This window comes from Anas platyrhynchos, chromosome 5 (assembly GCF_047663525.1).
Source record: "Anas platyrhynchos isolate ZD024472 breed Pekin duck chromosome 5, IASCAAS_PekinDuck_T2T, whole genome shotgun sequence".
In the NCBI taxonomy this organism is placed as follows: Eukaryota; Metazoa; Chordata; class Aves; order Anseriformes; family Anatidae; genus Anas; species Anas platyrhynchos.
Window position 1 is genome coordinate 26100280 of NC_092591.1, and position 25836 is coordinate 26126115.

General features: G+C 37.7%; 1 protein-coding gene across 1 annotated transcript; it reads right to left on the minus strand.

Moving 5' to 3' along the window:
• Nucleotides 1–1301: 1301 nt before the first annotated feature.
• Nucleotides 1302–21642, minus strand: BRMS1L (BRMS1 like transcriptional repressor). The gene is made up of 10 exons (XM_027458510.3): nt 21398–21642; nt 15275–15365; nt 12855–12982; nt 11239–11318; nt 8602–8698; nt 8159–8242; nt 6864–6928; nt 5460–5499; nt 4522–4648; nt 1302–2874 (listed from the first exon to the last, which is right to left on the minus strand). The coding sequence occupies exons 1-10, from the start codon at nt 21531–21533 to the stop codon at nt 2751–2753; spliced, it is 972 nt and encodes a 323-aa protein (XP_027314311.1). The 5' UTR covers nt 21534–21642; the 3' UTR covers nt 1302–2750.
• Nucleotides 21643–25836: the final 4194 nt, after the last annotated feature.

A 25836-nucleotide genomic window follows, 5' to 3' on the forward strand; every position in this document is an offset into this window, starting at 1 on the left:
CATGAACTACATGTATAAATAGCTGATTTTTAGTCTTAAAACACACACAGTGAGATGTGCCAACAACTGAGTGTTTTTAGAAAGTTTAAGAGCTTGTTGTTACAAGATACCTAAGCTAAGTTCCACAATATTTATGCATTAAATGTTTTCAGATTACATCAATTGCATTTCAACTAAATATACTAGATATTTTGTTATGAGAAAGATGAACAGATCATCTTGCTCCATGTGATCGTCAAAAACAAACAGCATCTCCTCTGAAGCACAGTTACATATATATGTGTGTGTATATCATTGTCTATACATATACAGAAAGATATTTTTTGTCACAAAATGATCTATTTCCCTTTCACATAGTGTAGGTCAAGAAATAGTATGCCCAACATCTTTTTCCTTTTGGTGCTCTACTGATTTTAATCCTATTTGTAGTTTAAAACAATGCTACTGAGGCTTGAAATGTTTTTCTGTAGCAGTGCAAAAGATAGAAAAGATGAACAAGAAGTTGACAATGTCTGTACTTGAGAAGATTTTTGTCTTTTGAAGCCCCCTTATACTTCATGACAGAGTGAGCGAACCATTACCTGTCAAAATATAACAAAGATATACAGCACATATCAAATATGGTTTGCATAAAAATAGAACAGTAAGTCATGTTATAAAGAACAAAAGCAATTATAAAATCCCTTCTCACTCCTCTCCTATCACATGCACATAAGTGACCACATGTAAGAAGGAAAGCCATAGCTTGGAATTGTAGTAATGAAATGGAGAGATTCCAGCTGTTTGATCACTAAGACATACTGCTATGCTTATTACCTGCCATGTTAATACAAATAACGTTTATTCTAAATAAAGAAACCACACTCACCATGCGTCAATCCAAGCTGCAAAGTTTGTACAAATCAAAGCTCTGCACCACAAGAGATCAGATTAGAAACAGCTTTAGAAATAATCGATTGCAACTACTGTGGTGCATAATACAGGGGAGAAAAGAGGAAAGAGGTGAACCACAGCCCCAGTACACCCTAAATGCAAATGGATTTAAGCTCTTTGGGAACCAAAACATTTTTGACAGTGTTTAATTTTGATTTTATAAGCAGTGCAGATTATTGCTTGCATAAAATATTACAGAAAAAGTTTAGATACACATCTATACATAGTCTCAAATTTTGAGAGAAAATGCAAGTCAAAGGCCTTTAAAAAGATTTACACTTTCTGAAAACAACTTTTGATTTAGGATTTGTTACATGAGCAACTCCAACAGGACTAGAAAACCAAAAAGCAAAACAAAATACAAGACATCCACTACCACCAATGATTTATTTATATACTAAGTTAAAAAATACGAATATTTTATTACAAAAAGTTTATCAAACAACTGTATACATACAGTTCATATTGGTAAAAGCCAACGTCAATTGATACTTTATATACATTTGATTACTAATGTCATACACTTGTAGAAAAGCATCACTCAGCAGAAACCGATTTGGCATTTGGAAAGTAGTTACTACCCTGCAGTAAAAGAGAAAACTAATATAGGAATAAACCATTTTTATGTTACAATAAAAATACTTATTTGCTGTGATCCTTTAAACCAAATGGATGCTTTCTTTCTCCAAAGAGAGTCATCATAAGTGGAGATTAAAGTGCATATAACCAACATATTAAAAAATTTTCAACAATCCCATCTAACATTTTAGATGTTCCAAGCACATCACAGTAACATTAAGGATTTAGGACCTTTCTCCGTGGCTTAAACAATAAGATTCAAGAGAAATTTAGCTTTAAAAACTGCATTAAATAATTCTGGTGTACGATAAGACAAAATAGGTTACAGAAATTTGGAAAATTGTGTTTGGTGAAAAAGTTGGTGTAAATTTGCCCACCTAAATGATTTCTGGGGAGATGTTTTCCTTTTGAAAAAAAAAAAAAGAATTCATAGTATTCCACACAACATGGACCAAATAAGTAGAGCATGCAATAATATTTACATAATTGTCACAGCAGCCATCCTCTGTAGGCTGCATATAACACGTTGGAGCAACACTGTCTACTTTATGCATAAATTTTGCTGGTAATCTGGGTGAGAAGAAAAAAAATCACCAATAATTTGTTTACTACAGACGGGGGTCCTAAGCTAGAAAAATGCTCCTGAAAAATTGTAACTCAAAATATTGGCTTTGTCTCATTATAAGCAAGATAGTAAACCTTACAAAATATAACGCAGTTAGAACTAGCAGAGCTGTTGAGGGCAGATTTTAATAAATCAATCCACTTTGGATAAAAGAACGCTTATGCATGTTACAATCTATTCAAAAGCAACAGCTGAACAAGCTAAATTTACATCCACAAGAGAAGTATGACAACGTTCACTGAAAACAAAGTGAGTTGCTGGTAACTGTGGTTATCATTTTTAATCACACAAACTGGTCAACAATGAATTTATTTTTTTTTTAATTTCATTTTTACAAATATGACTATTAATGAGAAGTTCTGAGCCATTACATTTGAAGAGCGTACTTCATACCTTAGGCACTGGACCCAATTTAGAGGTAAAACTGTCAACATGATTTAACATCCTCAGGTTTCTGAAGGCCATCCATATGAAGTTTACATACAGCACTACAAATACACATCAGATACTGCTGTAAATTTATAAGGAATACAAAACACTATTAAATACAACTTTCATCCCATGGCACATCAAGCATGGCAATACCACTTGTTTCATTTCTGGTTAGCAATAGTCAGTTGTGGTTATGCTTTATTGAATATTTTCCTTTCTGTAGCTGAGAAATATATAGCTTGGACTTGCTTCCATCCGGTCTTTTGAACCAAACTTCATCATGGTTAATTGTTGTAATTATGGCACTACAGAAAATGAGGGAAGAAGGGTCAGGGAGAGAAAAATAGGAAATATTTAGACATCTTAGAAGTAATTAAATAACCTCAAAACTGCAGCTGTATTTCTGTACTCTAAATGAAAGTATGCAGTAGGTATAAACGCAAGCAGAATTCTTTAGTAACTGCACATCTTCAATAAAGGCAGTTGATTTTCCAGCTGTTTTCTTCTCCTGCTATAAGAAAACCCTCATAGTATCTACAAATATTTTAACTGTTTAAATGAATAGTCACCCACAGTAAACAGATTACCCATAATAAAAAACAGATCTGCTGGAAAACATATCCAGAAAAAAGTTAAACAGTCTGAAACTCAAGACAGACAGGAGGAAAAGAAAAAAAAGCCCAATTGAATTTAATTGAATCATTCTTACATGAACTTTGCTTTTATCCTTTTTGCGGTAAACCTTAAGACAAATACTGAAAAAAATAACTTTTCCAAATATAATTGATGACAAAAATGGCTTAAAAACAGAGAGTAAAACAGTTAGTGGAAGAAACATCCATCACATACAGCATGTAACAAAACTCCCTGCGGGAAACTCTTTGGCATTAACAGTTGCTGAAATCTTGAAAGGCTGGGGAAATTCCACTGTATGCTAAATGACAGAGCTTTTGGCCACTGTGAGACACGGGGCGCTAGGAAGATTTTTTTTTGATTTAGTACAACTGTTATACTGTGCAGAACAACTTCAGAATTCTTTGAATTTCAGAAATAATATAATTTACTAAAACACCTTTGTTTCAGCGCTGAAAAAAAAAAAAAAAACACACCTTTGTTTCAGCACTGAAAAAAAAAAAAAAAAAATCTGCTCTCCCTCACCAGGGAATGAAAGAAACTGACTGTTTTACAGTAAACTACTGCTATATAAAATCAAAGTTTCCCAATTCATGCTTATTTTCCTTAAGGAACAATATCTGTCTTACCTGGGTAGCAATACTTATTTAATCAACACTCTGCTCTTAGACTGATTTATCCCATTCAGTAGAATTTAACATATACTTTTAAAGTATACTTTTAAAGTATATGTTATGTGTTTTTTTAAAATATACTTACTCTACGGAATTGACAAATATGATCCACATAGAAAAAATAAATTTAGATATCGTAAACATTCAGCCAAATTTGCACTATCATATTTAGACCAGGGAGAAAGTTAATTATGAGAAGGAACACTGTTTAAAAAAAAACTTCTATTTGGTTTATTTCAGAGCATCAATCAATCAACAGAAAAACAAAGCTTATCTTTAATAGCAGAAAATATTTTCCATAATTAAGTATTTTTCAGCTGGCCAACAGACCAAATCCTCAAAGGAACAAAATCCCCACTTAAAAAAAAAAAAACACAATCCCAGGGTATTCAGAAATGAGCAAGAGCTGAAATCTTCCAGTGAGATACCACCCTGACAAAACATCACATCAGTGAAATTCAACCTTCACTTCTATCTCAGAAGCCAAGGGCTCAAACTTCTTTGATAATGCCTGCCTTCCAATGTGAACTAGTAAATGTTAGTAAGCTGGCACTACCTCCAAACAAGCTTTATTCTTCAATGCCATCATGCTATCTTTTGCTTTAACAGGACTGTACAGAGCTGTATAAAGTTAATAAATTTTACCTTGTAGGACATTCATCTTTCTTATCGATGCATATCGTCTGTCCACGTCCATACCACTCTCCATCATAATAGAGCCTTCCTTCTTCAGATCTAGCACTATGTAGATGTTTCTCTAATTTGACAGGTGCTGAAATGACCAATAAAAAGGGATTTAACATCAACTGGCAGAAGTCAGTAAAATTTATAAACACACTCAGTAAGTTATTTACACACAACACAGTTTTTCCATTGCCAGAAGTAGCCATTTTCTAGATAATTAACTCCAAATAGATGAAAATTAGAAGATAACTTTTTATTTCCAGTCAGATAAAAGTTACATTTCCATTTTCAGATAGAAGTTTTCTTCTCTCTGTGTATGAATTTTCACAAATGGGGTAATGCAATGTAGACAAGACTGCAAATGGAAGACTCTGAAGTCTCTTTATCAATGCATTATCATAAAACGCATGTAAGTAATGCATTGCTGAAGAAATACACCACCTGCTTGTTTTCTCTTCCTTTTCCTCATTACTAAGCACCTCCACGTACTTGATTTTACCTAGGCTTAATGTGCTTCTCACCTCAGGCCAAATTATCGTTTACCACTCCTTTATCAGACCTCTATTTTTTCCAGAGTTGTAGCTTGCAGTGAACGTGAGCTGCTTTTAAAAAGCTCCCATAAGGTTTCTCAGTTTTCTGCTTCATGTTTTGTAAACATTAGCATAGCTTACCAATATTTATTGGTATAACCCACTTTTAGAACTCTAAATTTTTTAGTAGTCAAGCCACAATTATCAGCACTTGAAAGCAGGGAAAGGCAAAAAGCCACATCTGCCAGTTACCTCACCCCACCCTCCATCAGTATACCATGGCTAAGATAAATATGACCTGCCTAGATGCAGTTTGCATCACTGCACACAGCAAGTTCTGTCTTGTGAAACCAGACAATGTTTACTTACGTTCCGGCTTTACTCTGTGTGGCCCCAGCGTAGCCATTGCCTTGAAACACACACACAAAAAAAGTTCATCAGCAAACAGTCATTTTTCTTAGCTGTCAGCTTTAATTGGGTTGTGCGGTGTAGCTCAAGATACTTGCTTTTGCATGCAAAAACACAATCAGAACAAATCTGAAAAGTGTGTTGAACAGTGACTCCGTAACTGAAACAGGGCTTGGGAGGGAGTGGAGAACCAATTTTTTTTAAATCAATTTTGATTTTATGTAACTTAAGTTTTCTAAATTAAATCTTCAGAACTAGCATTACGTAATTCTATCAAAAATGCAATATTGAATTAATTCTGATTCTGAAAAAAGTGCCATCTGAAGAAGTTACTCTTTAGATTCATATGCTATACTCACAAGCATTCTTCCATGTGAATTGCAGATCTCACACAGTAGTAAAGTAGGTGTAAAAAACAACTTTTTTTTTTTTTTTTAATGATTTCAATAAAAGGCAAAATCCCCATCAGATTCTAGCTTTAAATCATGTTACGCTATAACAAAGAAACTGAGGGAAAGCTATCTCGTGTCTATACCTCTGGTGTGATGGGTAGAGAAAACACTCAGACAGGCTTTCACATAGGAACCACATTTTGGTTCTTTAGGAAATATTTACAAGTATGGATGGAAATAGACTCCCAGCAAGCTTTGAATTCTCAAAGTTGTTTCCTACTCCATAAACCGGAAAGCACCGATTTTTGCTGGATTACTATGGGATATTTTCCAACTGCAGATGCAAGGCAAGGATAGCATTTGGTTACAGGAAGTTATATGAACAATATGGTAAAGATCCCACATGATACTCTGTACCCAAAAGTTGGATTTATTTTTTTCCAAATATATTAACTCAAAGAAATTTATCTTCCTGTAAACCCTGGTCCTCTTATAATCTGGGAAAAAAATAGTTATACTTTATACAAAAAAAGTTGTAATCAAAGGCTGAAGAAGTCTTCATAAAATAAACAATTTACTACCAGAAAACATACTAAATGATATTTTTTTTGTTGTTGTTTTGTTTTGTTTTTTAATTAAAACAGAATCCTATCAAACTATCAGAGTCTGACATAGTTGAGTAGAAATTTTGAGAAATCTTATCTCTATCACAGAAATTGTGGTCTACACATTTTAGAGATAAGCTCTTCCTTTCCCTTACCAGATTCCTCTGCATGATTTGGGTAGAATCAAAAAAAGTAGCAATAACATAGCTTGAACAGAAAACATTAGCTGACCAATGAAGAAATGAAAATCTGCTTTAAGTCTTGATTGTATTTAAAACACATTTAAGTATTTTTAAGAGGCAAAAGGAACAGTCAAGAATCCACACAAAACCCAAAGGAAGCTACTGGCATTCAACTTTTCATCTTACTTTCCTTATTGTCGTCCAATCTTCAAGAATATCAAGGTCTTGTAACATATAAACTATATAAGGGCGTGGAAAAGTTAAGGAAAACTCAGAGATAATACAGTGATAATAAAAACACTCTGAAGATTGTAGAAAGATATTAACACTTGTTCTGCCAATCTCTCACACAAAATACCTACGTGAAGTGAAAGTAATAATAAATGCATCTTTGAATTATGCAACCCAGAACCATAGAATAGCTTGGGTTGTAGGAAACCCTAAAAGCCATGCCTGAAATTGCTGGGCTTTTAGACCTATTACTATGTTAATATTTTCTGTTAAATGGCAAGGTATTTCATGGTCCACAGAAGCAAATGCTGTTTGTCTTGACCTTCTAAAGACAACGAAGACTGAGAGCTAAAGGAATGCACTTTCACACAACCTGGCACTGAAATTTCCAAAAGCAGTTAAGAAACTAAAGAAGGCATTTGTAATCTGTATTGATTAACAGCATTCAGCTTTTAAGCACTAGTTAAAAAACATCCCCACTAAACCGGATATATGATGCACTTTAAAGGAAGATCAGTTGTTATTAGTACAAGTCATCCATTTGGGACTGTTCTGATAAATCAATTAGGACAGGTACAGAAAAAGAGAAAAGATAATACAAATAATATAAATACAGAAACAAAATAAACATTTTAAAATAGAAAATGACCATTCTGTCAAAAACTTCTTTCCTCACACTTTATCCTCCCAGTTTGTCAGAAAACCTTGCAAAAGTAACAGGATTTTTTTCAGCACCTTAGCAATAAAAATTGCATGTATGCCACACAAGAAAAAAGTCCTTTCCTAACTTGTAATAACTATTTAAGCCTCTCTGCTCTAAGCCCCTTCTCCCAACTTCCTTGCTTTCCAGAAGAAGAGCTGGACCAAGCATGCTTCAAGATACATTCTTCATTATGTACAGGGCATTCCTTAATATGCACAGTGCCTAATTCAGAACTCTGACGTCCTTCCTTTCCAACCAACCACTTTGGAAAAATGATGGCAAATACTCACCAGATACCCAAAACATGAGACAAATTACTTCTATTTTCTTAAGAGTTAGAAAAGTCAAATATGAAACTAGTAGTTAGAGATTCTTCATTTCAATTTTCAACTATGTTTCTCTAATCTGAATTAGAACATTTGTCATTCCAAAATCAAATTTGAGAATGCATCACCACTTCAACTTGTCAACAATGACATATGTACTAAAAGTACCTATAAAGCAGTGAATGCTACCAGGAAGAACAGCAACTTCAGTAAAAGGATATCTGATACAACAACAGGTTTCTTTTTATCTGGACTAAACGGATCCTTCCTTTTCTTCCGGGACTGTAGCTCATCATTCCATAATTCTGAAAAGACATAGTAAAAATATGTTATGAATCAGAAATATGCACTTCTAGCTCTTCTTACAGTAAAAAACACTGTCCAGAAATGAGAAATACCAGATTTTCTGGTGAGATGCTGTGTCTGAACAGAATGAATGATTATGCGGTCACAGATTAATATTCTCAAAACACACAATGGATGCTGACAATTACTCGACTCAAGTTTGATTAAAGCTTAAATTCAAACCCACCTCCCAAAGCCTACACTGTAGTTCTGAACAGAATACTACTGAATAACCTGAAATATTATGAGTACTGTCAACTGACTAATCAGTAGGTACAACAATATTAAAACAAAACAAAAACTTTTAATTTCCATTCACCTGAGGTAATATCAATGCTATGCCTGTCTTCTTCAAGTCTTCTAATCTTCTCTTCTAATTCACTTTGTACAGTATCATACAACAGAAGCTTTTCACTCTAAAAGAAAAAGAAATTAGGCATTTATACATGACTAAGTTCTATCATCTAAACATACATAAGAACTATTCAAAGGCTCAGTGGAAGGAAAGAACTGATTTGAGATTAAAAAAAAAATAATTCAGAAGCAGTAAAGCATACAACATATCCCCATATCCATTTCCTTAGCACAAGATCCTGGTTTCTCAAAGACAGCACATTCACTGGCATAAGCATAAATACAGTCATCAAATATCAGAACCAAGAATAACTTAGTATATAAAGCACACAGCTAGATCTCCAGAACAGCTACTTGTATTTTGACACAAATACAGTATTTTCATTTTGGGTAGCAAAGATTTATTCACGATGAGTTACTGTAAAGTGTTAAGCTCTTCTCCACCTTTCTTTAAAGATCAAATAGGCTGATGCTTTCATGGAAAGTCCTTTATTAACTTACCTCCAATATTAACAAGACTGTAGTCATTGATAGAGAAGTATCATCTACTACTACAGAATTTATAATTGCCTATTTTCAGAGAACTGAAAAATACCTACTCACAACAGGTAATTATGCACACAAACTAATGGTCTAGAAAATTGTGAAAGCAAAACTGTGTACGTTAAAGCTGAGAGAAACATGTTAAAACTGCTTTAGAAAAGTATGCTAGTTCAGCCTTTCAAAATATAATTTCTGATCCAAATAGATTAACACAAACCTTCATTCTTTTTTATATACGAAGTGCTAAAAACACACCTAAGATAAATGGTAACACTTCGGTGTGAACTTTCTACGGAACATGGTAGTCTACCCTCTCTTCCATCTCTAAGCATTTGACAATGAGAAAATCAACTTTGTAGTACAACTGCTCTCAATTATAATTCACCATATAGGACTGATACCAAAGTTACACAGTACCTATATAGATGAGTTAGCCTTTTAACGGCAGCTTCTGAACACACTAAATACACTAAAACAGTAACTCCAATTTAAGCTAAGTTCCAAGCTTCAAGACAATAAATTTACTGCATAAAATTTGCACACTTCCTAAAACACAAGTAGGAAACACAGCCAACTGTTAACTATTATTATTACTTTAAAGTTCATTTTCACTGAGCAGCATCTCTAACTACTCTGGAAAACAGAGACTTGGACTTATAGGGGAAAAAAAAAAAAAAAAAGAGGCCGTTTAAGCACCCCAAGTATCTAGGTATTAGGTACCACATTGCAACCAGAAGTTGCAGTCCCTAGAGCCAAGTCAGTATATGTCTGCACCTCAACTGCTCCTGCCCACAGAACAGCATACCAAAAGAACCTTACTTTTACCAGCGTTCAAGTTAGAATGCTAGTGTGAAGCAAAAAGAGGTATAAAGAAAACAAGGACTCCTATTGCAATAGATGGCTGTCATGTTTAACATTCCCTTCAAGTCACAAAGTACTTACACTCCAGAGACCTCCTTTCATATATTTTTCAACCCCTTGTTACTAAGAATAAAAATATTCCCCAATGGAATTGAAAAGACAAAAGCTTTCTTATATATACCTGAAAGGTCAGATGAGTGTTATTTGTTCTGAGACGGTTTTAACATTAAATTATGTTTGTGTTTAGACCCCTGTTTTGCTGCAAGCACTCGGCGACAAATACAGTGTGAAAAGCTGTGATAGGCAACAGAGGCTGAATGGCTGTGCTCTAGTGTAACAATGATTTTACAGGCAGTTCTACTGACTTTGAAGAGCTTTCCCCCTGAGAGACCCTTATTGGATGGTGCATGTTTGAATTCTGAAGGTTTCACAGAAGCATAGCAGCAAAAGAAGCAAGAAGAACCACCTGAAAGAGGAATATATAGCCAAAGCAAATCATTCAGTTGTGGATGGGAAACCCTGCCAGTCTTACAGCATTCTGTCCAGCCACAGGAGAATTCACAGGAATGAAGAAAGTCAGTAGTGAGTAGTCCTACATTAGACCTTGAAGTAAACAAGAAAACAAGCAAAGAAGAAAACACTGTAATGGGGGGGGCTGAGGAGGACTATGATGCAAACCTCAGCATCTAAGCAGCTAGGATAGAGGATCAGACATACATGTACTTTAATTTTTGTACAACAGTATGCAGTATTTAGATACTTAAACAGAAACAGAAATGTTTATGCTCAAGGAGATAAATGTATTTTTCTCATAACTGCTTTTGAAATGACAACTCTTACCACCAGCAGACCAAGATATTTTAAAAAGACTTTCTAAGTCTTTATTATTACAAAAGTGTAGGGTACCTTTTGCTAAAATTATGGTAGATAAATTAGCTATTGTTCTTGGTAATCATTTCTTAAAAAAGCATAAAAAAAATAATAAGAACCTTCTAATGAAAAATAAGAACTTAATTTATATTCAAATCTAAATCTATAAAGGCAATTTTGATATGCTTTGAACAAGCTTCAACATGGGCTTAAATATCACAAAACAAATGCATTAAATTAACAACTGCAGTAAGAAAAGTATGCACTGAACATGACACACAGTAAAGACAGATGAAATTAGCTATCAATATAGAATAGCTAGCACAACCTCACAGTGCTGTCGAGAGGCTTGAATTTCACATTCATATTTGTTCTTCACAGATTCCAGACAAAGCTCTCTATAGATACCTGTAATCAAGCAAATAACAACAGTATTAATTTATTTAGCTGACATCTGATTTCAAAATTCTCTTTTAGAACTTCCTGCACATCCCAAAATAAGTACAAAAGGGAAAACACAGATATATTAATTTAGGCAATTACAGTGGCTAGCTCCTTTACAAAGTAAAAACAAGTACAAGTAATCTCTTAAATCTAAAGATCTGATGGAAAAAAAAAAAAAAAAAGCTATTTTCACTTTTTCCCCTATCAGTCAACAGATTATACCAGTTGTCATGCTAACCTTACAAAACAGGTCTACTTCCTATTTCTGATCAAATTATCCTGGATATCCTTACTTTTCAAATATGAGAAGTACTCGATGGCCTCTTCTATTTTCTAATTAGTATTTTAAATAACAGGGGAAGGGGTATTAAACAGCTAGAAAACAGATTTTACAGATATTTGGAATGAGGCTTGCTTTACACAGCACACTATCAAATCACATCAATTAACAAGACTGTTCCATTCTTAGAACCAGCCTTCTTGCAATGCAAGGAGCACTGCTTCTGAGCATTAGGAATATTTCTTACACCTACCAATTCATAATCAATGCTTATTTGCCTGAAATCAGCAGTATGAGCATAAATGCTTCTAGAAGAAAGAGAGATGTTTTATTGACTTACTGAAATAATCAAGATTCATGTTTTGTGTGAAGTGCTCACTGCCTTAGAGAGCAGAGTAAAACAAGTTTCTTTTCTATTACATCCATAGTTTAACTTTTTTTTTTTCCCCTTCTTCCCCTCTGTAAGGAACAATTGGTCCCTTGGACCTGCTGGAGCTCAAGTTCTGCTACGACCCACTTCTGTCAAGGCTGTGAAACAGCAAGGGCAAATAGACCTGTTCTGCAGTTTCCGGTGTCCTCTGGAACAACTCTGTGAATCTCAAGTTGAGGACAGAAGGAAAAAAAAAATCTGATTTCTAGTCCCAACTTCAAGGAAACTTGTAGACTTCTCCCTCGGCTTTTTACATTGGAACATGCATCTTCAGTGCTGCTGAAGACTCGAATCAGGAAAATCTTTAATATTCTCCCTATCCACATCCACCTACATGGTTTAACAGAAAGTCATGTTTAAAACTGAAAACCAACAGCTTGGATTAAGGTTGTTTTCATGTCAAACCTTCGGGGAAGTTCATTTGGGAATCTACATGATTAGTACTAGCTGCTTAGTACTACTCAAGTAAATTTGCAGTAAAAATCTTAAAACCCAGAAATTCCAGGTCACCATCTGAGGGAAAGCATTACGGAGATGACCAGGAGGGAGAAAAATGAGCCATATTTTTAATGCAATGTTATCAGGCAATTTGTGGAAAGAAGTAAGGAACTTAAAGTAATTTTCAAGTCAAAGTTTCAAGTTTAAAACCATGCATGCTATGGTGTTTCTAGCTTTACAACACATCATTTTAATAATTCTAAAGTTAAAAAAAAAAAAAAAAAAAGATTTCCCTTAAAATTCATAGCAACATGATACTGTTGAAGCAGAAATATTTACTTTTTATGCCTACCTGCCACTTTGGTTCGGATTTGCATATTTTCTTGCAATGCTGCCAATGGTTCTAAATATTCAGGTGCTTTTCCAGCTATGACCTCTTGCAGTTTTGCGTCCACTTGGCTTAATCTTTCTTTGTAAAGTCTTAAAAATAAATAAATAAATAAATAAATAAAGCAAACAAATCAGAAGATTTTTTTCTAAAAGACCTAATCTACCTCTCTTTGTTAACATTATGGCACATCCACTGAAGCAAATTTAAGACTTGTTACCATTTGAATTTTCCGTGCTTATGTCATGGAAGAGAGACATTTTGTGGACAGAAAATACCATCCACTTTGTTGTTCACTTATCTGCTCTCACCCTACCACAGACCAAGGCAAAAGATAGGTAGGCTCTTACTGAAGCATCCCCTGTGAAAATCCACATTTAAAATACTATCAAAATGTCATATTTTGTAACTGACATCTTCCATTCCCACCAAAAGGAAATATTACAATATTTTTACTTCACCTGAAATTCCTTCTAAAAACTGGTATTTACTAGCAGCCTGAAGAAATCCGCTTCCATTTTAAAGAATTTAGTGTAGTATCAATTACAAGCCTTTCAATCACATAACTAGTAAATACAATGTTAAAAGATAGAATCATCAATATAAACAGCTCCTCCTGTTCTCATGTTTGTTTTTTTTTACTTTGCACTCCACAATCAAAAGTGGTAACATTGAGGCAAACACATACAGATTTCCTTGTAAGTGCGGAGAACACATCAAACATTACCTTTTTACACAGTCTCCCCTTCAGGACAGCAATGCTACCTTTTTACTTGTTTACAGTATATTGCTTAAGTAATGAATTAAACAGAAGACAGTTCACACATACCAAAAAATCAAGACCTGCTTGAGAACTACTTCCTGTTCACTTGAAGCAACACCAGCCTGATTTTCACTTTACCTTGATAACAACTTAATAGTTCAAGCATATGTACCTAACCCAGCTATAGGTAAACAGTGACCACTTCTCTTCTTACCTGCAAACTGTTAATAGACAGACTCAATCTGACCTGCAGCTAAGTGACATGGCCTGCAGTTGATTAAAGACCAATTTGGCATGCAGTTGTTAACATCTAGCTACAGCAGTTTTATCCAACAACAACGTAAGCAGAGGTGCACAGTGCACATGCCTGGCTGCATCACTAACATCAGATTACACAGCAACAACTTCCAGCTAAATCAGGCCTGGGTGCTGCAAGCACTTGGTGTCACATAGCAGCTGATGAACTAAAACTGCTTATCCACTAATTTCCAACAGTGATTTGCCTAAAACGGGTAACTGCTGTCTACCAGCGTAAACCCCACTTGTATGATCAAAATTCAGTTTCCCTATAAAACAATCACTTTATCATCTCTGCTGCTGGCTGAGATTAAACACCCTGTTGTTCAAGCATCTTTCTCTTCTTTCCCTAGTTTATAAAGTTTGCTAGTACCTATCTCAGTTCACCAGTAGAAAGAGCTATCACACAATATGAACACTTATCTGGAATGCAATGACAACTGACTCATTTTCAATTACAGTACATATGCCTAAGAATAGACAAGGTTTCCTGCATGTTTCTTTTGCAGGTACCTGACTAAGTTAATTGCCAAATTCCCATCAATTTAAATCAGAACAGATGCGTCTAGCTTACCTGGGCACATCTGAAAATAAATTTTAAATACATACAGAAGACTGGGCCTAACTCAAACAAGATTCACTTTTGAATAACTGTGGTTATTCAGTTCTTCTCTTCTATTTACTCTGAGTGATTTAGATATTATGGTAAACTACTAACAGAGCTAACACTGGTTTCATTTCCAGTATTGGTTTCTGGTTTGCAGTAACCACAGGAAATTTTCATTAGTACTGGCTATAAAAACTGCTACTATACATTAAATAAATAAATAAATAAATAAATAAATAAATAAATAATAATAATTTCTAGCGTAGCAAAGACAGTGCTTGGATCTGTTTATGCAATTCACACATATATAAAATGAGAACAAGGATCTTGATACATGTCTCCAAAGATCACAATTCCTTGGTTTTGCTAAGCATCTAGATGCAATAGATCCACATCAGCCCTATGTAGCAACACTTCAAAACCATTCTTACAGCAAAGAAGAAAAAAATAAGTATTTGTATATACACACATACATACAATAAATATTCTGTATATGTATATATAGAATATACGAAAACAAATATATTCTCTCATATAAGAGCTTGCAGAAAATAAAATAATTTGGAGCAACTGTTTGCAAATCATTTCAGAACTTCCAATACTTATTCTTCTCAAAAATAGTATCTGCTTATTTGAAAAACAAGAAACACCAGCTGCACACAGCATTCTCATAGAACAAAGCCTCAAATGACACACTTAAAATATTAAAATACTTACTGATCTTTGAGGTCTGTAAATTGCTTTTCAAGATTGGACATTTCATCTAAACACTCCATTCTTCTTCTTTCACAGTCCTCATCATCCATTTCTAAGAATAAGAAAAAGGTAACATATTTTGAACAACGTGAACAAATAAACTGAATCTTTTTTCTAGCCGATTTTAAACACATCTGAATTTTAGCCAAAAACAGATCAGCCTCTATTATTTTACAGCAGGTTATAAGAAATCATTTGTCACATAAACTGCAAAGTTAATAAACTCAGGTCTAATTCTAGAAGAAACCCCATGAATTGCAATTTTTCTTCCCCAAACAAGACAACACCATTGTAAGTCTTCAAAAGGTCAAATTTTGTAACTGATAATGCAAAGTACACCTGAACAAAGTAAGAAACAGAACAATTAAACATTGTATAGCACATCAGATGGAAGGCAGCATTACCCATGAAGATTTATTTACCATAACTGAAACTTAAAATTTTATGTTTAAGCTTAAACTTCAAGTTCAAACATAACTTCAAGTGCATCCTTGTGTTAGTATGAGCAAAAGCAATCCACAGAAAGCATGCACACTCCAAATATTACATTTGTCATGCATCATTCAGTCTAGTTTTAATAATATCAGTTAAAAAGAAAAATGTAACACTTGGTTTTGAAAACAGTTTCAACCTTTACAGTTTGGGCAGTTGTTTGGGTCTCAATTACTCATGTAGAAATGCAGCTCATCATAATGACCATTTAAAAACCCTGTATATGTAATGAAACAGTTCTTAACAGCAAAACCTGCAAAATCTAGAATTTTGAAGAAATTTGATTTCAGATGCTTTTATGGAGTAAGAGTTATTAACATGGAATTCTTTCCAGAGCTTTTGAAGTGCTTTGAAAAGTGGAACTAAAAGTTTTACTTTAGTTTCCTTTTGTTGAAGAAAGCATTATCTATCTTTTTCCTTGTTTTTATGATGAATTAAATAAACTAAAAGTTGAGAAGGCTTTCCTCAAAACAGTATTTTTTGCTTCATTTCTCTTCACACAGGATCTTACCCTCCACTCTTTCAGATTTACCAATGCACTACTCAAGAGGATAAAAGGTATGGTATCTCAAAAGATGTATGTAACAAATAGTAAAGCACACAATGGAAAACTGCTGAATTTTAGTGACATGCAACCTTCTGCTGTACTTCAGCAAATATAAGGTAGAAAAAGGCAAGTTCCAAACGCTATTTCTGTCAAAGAGGCACATTTCCAAGGCATTAATGAAACCGGTGCTTCATTAACCATAGTTCTCCATAATAAAAAAATAAATATCTAGGCTCAAAGCTACAAAATTCTTCACTGCTTCCTGCCCTTCCTCCACCAGCCCTGCCCATCTGAGTGTTTTAAGAGTGAAAAAAGGGTTCTGCTAAGCCACATTCAGAAGGTAGAGATGTGCTGAAGCAGCTTTACAGCAGCAGCATCTCAAGGAAATAGCTCTCCAGTTCCCATACAAGTGACTGATTATGAATGAGCGCAGGAAGAATGGAGAGCCACAGCATCAGGAGCTGGGGCTGGACTGGTGCAAGCAGGCCACGGTGTGAGAGCTGTCCTGAGAGGGCTATGCCCAGCTCAGCAGTTACTCAAGAAAACTCCCAGTTGCTGATAGAGAAGCGCAGCAGGATCAGGAGCCGAGTGGAGATGCTCAGCATCCATTCTTTTAGAGCCCTTGATTTGCTTTATGCTGCCTCCTACACCAGCTTTAAAAAAAAAAAAAGGCAGCATTCCTCCTGATTGTTTTGCAAAAGAGCATGGCAAATTGCAAGGTGATGGGATGAAAGGAGTACCTTCGGGCATGCACATCACCTCCCTGACTCAGAGGAGCCAGTAGCTCAGATCTTCCACTTAAACTTCTTGAAATACTAAGTTCAGTCCACGTACCTTTATACTGAAACCATCACAAGCTTTTCAGACTGAAAACCACACTAGCCCTCTCTGCCTGGATATGAAAACCAATAGGCAGTGGAGCAGTACATGAGTCCAAATCAAAGCCTTACTGCAGTTCCTCACACCGCAGCAAGTACGAGCAATAGAAGGCAACCCTTACAAAGTTATAAAACGTGGGGTAGCCTGAAGAGAGACAAAATCTGAAGTCAGAACTTCAGAAATCGCTTGGCACATTGAGAAGGGCGTGGGAAGAGAATGAGGCTGCTAAAAGACGCTTTCATTTTAAACTATCATTCTCATAAAAAAGACAGATCCCAAAACTCAGAATAAGATCGAAAGTCAGATTAAAGAGCAAAGTTTTCGTTGGCTGTCCAACATAGCACTTAAGCCAAAATTGACTAAGCAACTTTCATCTTGGCCAGATTTAAGGAATGTGCCAGTCACATTACTTGAAGTCTTGTCTGAAGCATTTATGTGCTATAAAAATAAATTTGCATTAAAAATTGACGGAACCTCCCCGTGAATCCAGGCAGGAACCAGCCCTGGGAACCAGATGGCTTCCCACTTGCTTCTCAAGTTCACATACACGTTTCAGACATTTCCAGGTATGGTTTTGTTTCCAAGTATGTTTTGGTAAATAATTCATTCAGAAGTTTTCCTTACATTAACTTGGATTTTATTGCTTGTGCACGCTTAAGGACTGCAAATAAAAAAATAATACTAGAACTGTGGCCCTTTCTGAGGATCAATGCAGCCTGAAAGCAACTGCATCTTACATTTTTATCTTCTGCTGCAAGAAAAGAGGAATGCATTGGGATGTGAGGGCGCAGCTGACTCTCCTGCAGATGTTGAAATAAAACACAGCACCCTCCTCAGCCAGGTCCACACTCAAAAATGTGGGAATTCCTGCCTATAAGACTACGTTCTACCTATAATACTGAATGGCAACTGACATGCTAATTCACTCTTCTGTCGTTTCTTTATTCTGCCAATTAAACTTTTTCAGGCTTTCAGAGTCTTGAATTATCTTCATTTCCCCAATTACAGAACTTCTTCCCCATGGCCTTAAACAATGTACAGATTGGGAAATATTCGCTATTGAAAAAGTAAGTTTTGAGATTAAAATCCCATGGCTTTTCTGTCGAAAATTTGTATTGCTTGAGACAGAATATTTCTCATTTTATATTAAAATACTTGCTACCAGGCCAAAATTGTCTCAACGCTTCAGATTTCCCATAAAGTTCCCCCATAAAGTTCTGTATTACACAAAGCATTTGGGGCATTTTTTAACACTGTCGAAATCACAGTCATTTGTTTCCTATTGCATTGGAGTAGTCCAACTCCCTAACTAGCACAGCCCAGTTTTAAGACACACACACACACACACAAAAAAAAAAGTACTTAAAATGTAACAGCACCTAAAATAGTCCTTTTTAATAAGCTATGGCCTACATAAAGTGCTCCACAAAAATGTTCAAATTCTCATCTGGGATGGCAAGCATAACTTGTGGCTTTTTTATTCATCCCTTATATGCTATTCTATACCATGGTCAATAATTAAAAAAAAAACTCAATATGTATCATCAAAAGGAAAAGGATTGAAACAGTGCCAGCTCTCAAGGGCATGTTATGCTGTTTCTAACCACACCTCCTGTATTCTCAGTCATATACTGGGTGGGGGGGGAACACCAATGAATGCAACTAAAGCAAAGGACAAATTTAACTAACACAATCTCTTCCTTCTAAACCTTCTTTTTTTTCCCCCTACTAATTTTAATTAAGACTTATTTCTTGCAGTGCTAATCATCTTGTATCTGTAGAAGCAATATGCTTCCATGGAGTACATCCATATTTGTCAAGACACCGAGACAAGCATGTAATTTCCTGTAATCATCACTTTTTAAGTGCTCTCTTAAAAGCATTTCTCTGTGGAATGCTACAGAAATTATCTGGAGGGTTTCTTGTATTATTGTAAAGAAACACTTTCACACTACATTCACTTAAAACATAGCTCCTCCTTCTTCCTCCCAATCCCCAAAGAAACCAAGACCAGAAAAAGATAACAGAATTATTTGCCCTCGACAAAATTAAATTAAGTTTAAAATAATAAAATAAAAATTAAAGAAATCAACCAAAGTGTCTTTGTGGACATGTAACCATCAGTTTGGTTTTAAATTGTCAGCTGGTAAAAACTTCATACAGGAGTACGAGCAGGTTTTGAAAGAGAGCAAACTTCAAAGACAGTGGCTGGAACTAACAGAGCCATTTTTCCTTTCACCAGAGCCAGGGAGCTGGGGGAAAGAAAGAGATAAGTTTACATCTGTTATGCCAAGCTCCTTTCTCACACAGAAAATGAGATATTTTTTTTCGACATACAGATTGGCTAGAATAATAGATGAAGAAAAGGCACCCCCAGACATAATTGTAATCTAATTGTAATCTACATAAACTACATAATCTATTGCAACACAAACTGGAAGACAGAGACTTCCAGTAGGCTAAGTAGGGGTTATTGTTGCAGTGCTGCTCCTGGGCCTCAACAAGGAGTCCTTCACAGCCCTGTGTCTCACTCTCACAATGCCCAATAAAATCGTGTGTTCCTCCCCTACACTATTTTATATTTTCCCCTGAAAGATTGTTAAACTTAATTCAGCTGTGTACGTGAGAACTTTTTTGAAAAATAGTCACGTTTAGGAGGGAATAGCCATGCCCCTGAATTTCTTTTCCGAAATACAGAATTCACTTTCTAGTCCGTGTACAACAGTGATAATGAAAGAATTGAAACACACCTTCCTAAATCACGTCTGAAAGGAGCAGAGCAGGCTGCTGTACAAACAGGGACATAACTAGACACCTTTCCAACTTAAAACTTGATTACCTCCAACTGCTTGTCCTTATATCCGCACTCAAGTTTGCCCTTCTTCCAGCATAATCACCAGCGCGTAGGGATGCTGCACAGCTTTGGTTTCATCAAACCAACCCGTGACAATTAAAGCACATTTTTCTGGCCCTGTTTTTCAATTCAGCCACTTAATGTGGTTAAGGAAAAACCAATCAGTCTTCTTCAGCAGCAGATCTGTAGCTGGATCAATAAGCTCTCCACCTGTATCTGGAGCCCAACTGTTTATAAAAGTTGTGTGCACGTTCATGTGTCAGTACAGGAGAGCTTTAAAGTGAGTCCTATGACTGTGTGAACTTACCACCCACTGGGTCAATTTGCAGCCATTTTGGAGAACACAAACCAGATTATTTTCCTATCAATTTAAACCCAAAGCTTCATTCCAGGTTCTTGTCAAATGTGCTCCAATGTCTACAGAGAACACAAGGGCTTGAAGCAATGACTTGTTCTTCAAGCAGTTTCCAACCAAATGCGTTCAGTTGAGGATACATTATGTGAAACAAATCTCTAACTACTTTGGAGATGTATGAGCCTCAGCGCCATCTACTCTGGACTACCTATCTCTACTGTTGGCTTGCCAGATCAGTTGTTAATGTAGGCACAAATAAAATCGCTGTGTTTATGATCATTTTGCTGGCAGGGTGGTGGCAGCCAACAGTTCGATCCAAGCAGGCAGCCACGGACCAGCAGGCTAGAGGTGTAAAACAGGCTTCTGTCAGCGATACCTGACATCTCAGAGGCACAGGGGAGGAAGGGAGGAGGGAGGGGAAGCTCTATATAAACCCTGGGCAGATTACCTGGACTTGGGGATTAGCCAAGGCCTCTACTGGGGGATCACCTCTGGTGATCGCTGGTCCAGTGAGTATTAACTCAGATCAGGGGCCAAGGGCACGGCTCTGCTGTCTCCCAGCACAGCGCCCACACTCTCCCAGCCCTGGCAGAGCCTTTGCTCTACTTCTGGGGAGCCAGCGTGGCCGACCCTGTCCCTACCGTGCCCCTGCGGGCTCCAGCAGCTTGGCAGCCTACACACAGCCCAGTAAGGCGCTGAGGGGGCTCAGTTACAGCGCAGCGCCCCTTCCCAGCTGCCTGACAGCAGCCCCCAGCCCCCGGGGCAGCCCCGCCGCTGCTCCCCCCCCCTCCCCTTCGCCGGGCCGGGGCGTGGCGGAAAGGCCGCGGGGCGGGGTCCCGGCGGGGCGGGCATCGGCGGCGCTGTGGGGCCGGGGGGAGGCGGGGGGGGGGCCGCGGGCCGGCCCCGGGGCGAGGGGCGCGGGGTGGGGAGGTCTGTGAGGGGAGGCGGTGCCGGTACCTGAGCTGTCGCCCTCCTCGGACACGGAGGAGCTCTCGGTCTCCTCCTCCTCCGAGCTGCTCCCCTCGTTCTCCCCGTAGTCCACCTCCATCTCATCGTGGTTGTTCTCCTTCTTCTCCCGGGAGTGCACCGGCATCGCTGCGGCACCGCCACCGCCGGGCCCCGGCACGGCCCCGGCCCCCAGCCCCCGGCACGGCCCCTTCCCGCCGCCGCCGCTACCGCCGGCCCCGCCCCGCCCCGCCGCCGCAGCCTACCCCGCCCGGCGCCCGCCGCGCCCTCCCATTGGCTGAGCCCCGCCAGCCGCCGGGCCAGCAGGGTAGGTGAGCCCGCGCGCGGGGCGTGCTGGGAGTTGTAGTCCTCCGGGACCGGCGCGGCGGGGGTGGGACTCCGGGACGGGGGCCTCCCCGCCGCTGCCTCCCCGCCCGGCCTCTGCCCCGGGGCCGTTGCAGTCTCCTCACGGGGCGGTGTCACGGCGTCTGCTCGTTTGCCCGCCGCCTTTAATAACGCTGTGCTGCCTGAGCTGCCCTCTTGACGAGGGAGGTGCTCAGCCTCACCTCACAGCACGCAGCAACAGCCCCAAATCCCTGCTGGGTCGTGGCCCACAGGCGAGCGGGGACAGCCGGGTTGTGGCCGTGGGTAGGTGGCCCAGCTTGGCTTTGTTACGGGTCTGGGTATTTAAAATGAAAGAGGAGCAACAAGTGGTGGTGTCCTCGCGTTCTCCTTGTTTAAAAGCAGCTGGTGAGACCCCCAAACGTGGCCAAGTGCTGGTTCGTAAAGTTCAAAAGCTTAAAGGAAATTACCAAAGGGATTGTAAATTGGTGTTCCTTCAAGCTAACGTGCCAGAAGTGCTTCGGTAGTGGTGTGAGATATCCAGAGAGCTGAAAGGAATTAGGAAAAAGCCTGAAGTGAGCTGGAGATGTCCCCAAATGAAAATGGATGAATTCCACAAACTGGGATCCATAGGGATCTGCCAAAAAAGAAACAATTGGGGGGAAATAAATAAATAAATAATCTAAGAATTGCAGATTTGCAGATTCAAGGTTTGCATTTTAGTCTACTAAAATACAGCTAGAAATTAAAAGTTACAGACAAAAAGAAAAGAAAAAAAAAAAAAAAAAACAGCGGCAGGGAAAGGAAAGGCAGGAAATCTGAAAGCCTTTGGCCTCCTGATTGTAATTTCCTATCCAAACAGTTGAAACTAGGTCCAAGGGAGCTAAAAATAAGTCCCAGAAGGAAAACAAAGTTCCCATGCTACAGTGGAAATCAACAACTAGGATGGGGAATTGGGCCAGTTTTTTGTGTTTTTTTTTTTTTTTAAGCTCATTATACGTTTTTACATGCTTCTTCTATTCATTTTTTATCCTTTGAAGGCAGGGAGGAGCTACCCAGCTAAAGCAATACAACGTTTACAATACAACATTTACTGTCTAGAGGAAGAAAAAATGTACCAGTTGAAGTCAACCTCGCTGCCCAAATGGAATGCTAGAAAAGCTAAGAGAACAGGCTGATTCCACAAGCTATGTATGGTGGCACAGCAGTGTTGGCACATTATAACTTGTTTCCAGAAATATAGGTTCATCTGGTTAATGAACTTTATAAGCCCATAACATATAAAATGGCAACACCTGTCTGAATCAGCTATCTAAGGCCCAGATTTGTGCTAGGTGGACGAGGAATGATGCAATTCTGGCTGGCTTAATAGACGACATTCAAAGATTTGTGTTCTTGCCATGTGAAGATACCATCTAGGAATCCACATTCAGCTACCAGAAGACCAGTCTATAGATTGGCCATCTTATCAAGGTAAATGAAGGGAAGCATTAGATGTCTGCAAAGCTGTTTCTGGATTCAGTTATACCTACAACCAGTAGAAAAATAAAATAAAATAAAATAAAATAAAATAAAGCCATTAAGAAGAAAATGATCCTCATCATCTTCAATAGCACAGCTCTGCATTTAATGGGGAAGTGGCATTTAACATCTGGTATGTGGTATTTTTGAACAACTAGAAAAATGGTCCATTAGCAGGCATAGTTGGCAATAACGTAAGTTTCAAAATTGGCAATTCTGTTAAAAGCTGTTAGTGAAAAAATTTGGACACAAGAATAGTTGTAAATGAAACATTGGCCTGCACAGCCCTTGACAGATGGTGAAATCTCTTCCAAGTATGGGAAATAGGGGGATGATCAGGAATCATCATAGATGATCAGGATGATCATAGATGATCAGGAATCATCATCATAGGGGGATGATCAGAAATAGGGGGAGGATGAGGAATGTGCCCTCTGTCTCTTTCTCCCTCTCTCACACACACACGTGTACACACACAAAAAGCTTGAAAATGCAGGCATCAGCTTCATAGGACTTAATCTGTGCCAATTTTAAACCATTGATAGGAACTGGCTATTGAATAGCACCTGTGAAACACACAGAAAAGTGGAACCTCACACAGGCATGGTGGCTGTTAGACCGAGTATTTTCAGAAAAAGGCTGGGAAGCTGAGCTGTAATTTTGCACCTCATTTGTTGAGTGGAGACAGTGACTGGAAATGTGTGTGACTTTAGAATCTGATAGCAGTTACTGATCATAGCTTTCTGATTGTCAAACTGATTGTCAAATTTCATTGTAAAGTAAATGGATTATAAGCCTACACATTTCTACATGCATTACAAATCCTCTTTAGTAAGTGGCTTGGTGAATGCAAAAAGAAAAATGGTTGTATATGTCAGTTTTGCCTTCTCTCTGCCCCCTAGAGACTGTAACCACAATAGCTATACTTCAGAAGAAAGGCCAGAGTGTTTGAAACCTGCTTGAGACTAGCTTTCAAGTCAGATTTTCTGCATCTGAAACTGGTAAAAATCCCAGTTAGTTCACTGAACGTTTCTGACAAGAAGATTGTAATTAGAGAAGCCAAAGATGTATAGTTAGTAGTGATGCAGGTATAGATGAAACACTCAAGGAGAAGCAGGGACAGAAAAGTTCTTTTGTGTGTGATCCAATATATCACATCTAAATGAGTTTGAAATACCTTGGTAGGAGTTGTTCACCCAGTTCAGAGATGTAATTTGTCTTGTACTGACCATAAGATAGATTGGGGGGCACGAGAACACAGAAAAAAACTATTTTCCATGCACGACAAGGTCAGCAGCAAGGTAAAGTAGCAGTCTTCACAGTGTGCAAGCTACTATCTGCATTGGAACGCTATTGGAGCATGTTCCTCCCTCAGCTCATGTGTTATCTAGGCAAGATATTCTGGTATATGCTGCGAATGGTCTAAAGTAAACTTGAAACTACTAATGAAAATAAACCCAAGGAGATAAGGTTTATTTCTAAAACACCTTGCTTACTCCTACAGGTGAGATATGAGGAGAGATTAGGGACAAAATATTTTATTTGATAAAAAGGGAACAATCGGTGCAAAACTGGCTCTCCCCTAGAGGCTGGAAGACATGCAGAGCTTCTGCAGGGCTTTTCTCTTCTAGAAGTACTTTTTGTGGGTTTGTCAGTATTGCAATACTATTTCATAAGTTGGGAAAGGAAAAGAGAACATCTTAGTTGTTGAGAGGGAGAGTTTGAGCTTTTTCAGTTTAAAAAAAGGTTTCGTAACTGTTGCTATCAGTATATTAAAAACCCTCTGTATATTTCAAAACCTCTGTCATATCAGATATGGGTGCCGGTGCTTACATAAGAACTCAAACACTGTAAGCTGGAGGTGACTTAGTGCAGCAAAAATCTAAACTCTCTGGAACCATTGGAGGGGAATTAGTAATGGTTACACTTGTTAAAAATAACTTTCACGTGTATGAGTTTCTGGTCATGACAGGCCATGTATTCTTTCTGTTCTTCAAGCATGGCTGATGTCTTTATTTAAGCTCTGTTTTTGTAATTTGTTAGGACTTTATTTTTTTTTCCTCAGTTGGACATAATCTTTGCTACTCTTTAAAGTGTTGTCTAATTTAGATTGAATTTTACATGAAAGCAGAAGCATTAAAAACACAGTTTCTGAGTGTTCTGCAAAACCGTATCTGAAACAAAAAGCCCCTGTTAATGTCTCACAGAGGACACTGTGAGATTTCATTTTTACCTTTCCAAGAGTCAGCAGTGAGCTCACCAACCTGTATACACGTAGTTAAGTCTTACCTGCAGTTGGGCCTCTTGCCTGTCTCAAATAGGTGGGGAAGGACTAAGCAAAGGAACATTTATGGCTGTAGATGGAGGTGACTCATGGCATTCAGTGGCTAGGGTAGAAATTCAGACAAAATCTAGCTTCATTAATCCTGTAGCTCATGGAAAAAACATTCAAGCTTGGGCTTTTTAGTGGATGAAAAGACTACAGTGTACAGACTTCGTACCAGATGCCCACACAAAAGTGTTAATGCTGATATAGTACTTAGCAAGTAAAGTAATAAAGCAATAATTGGTTGCTCGGAACATATGCT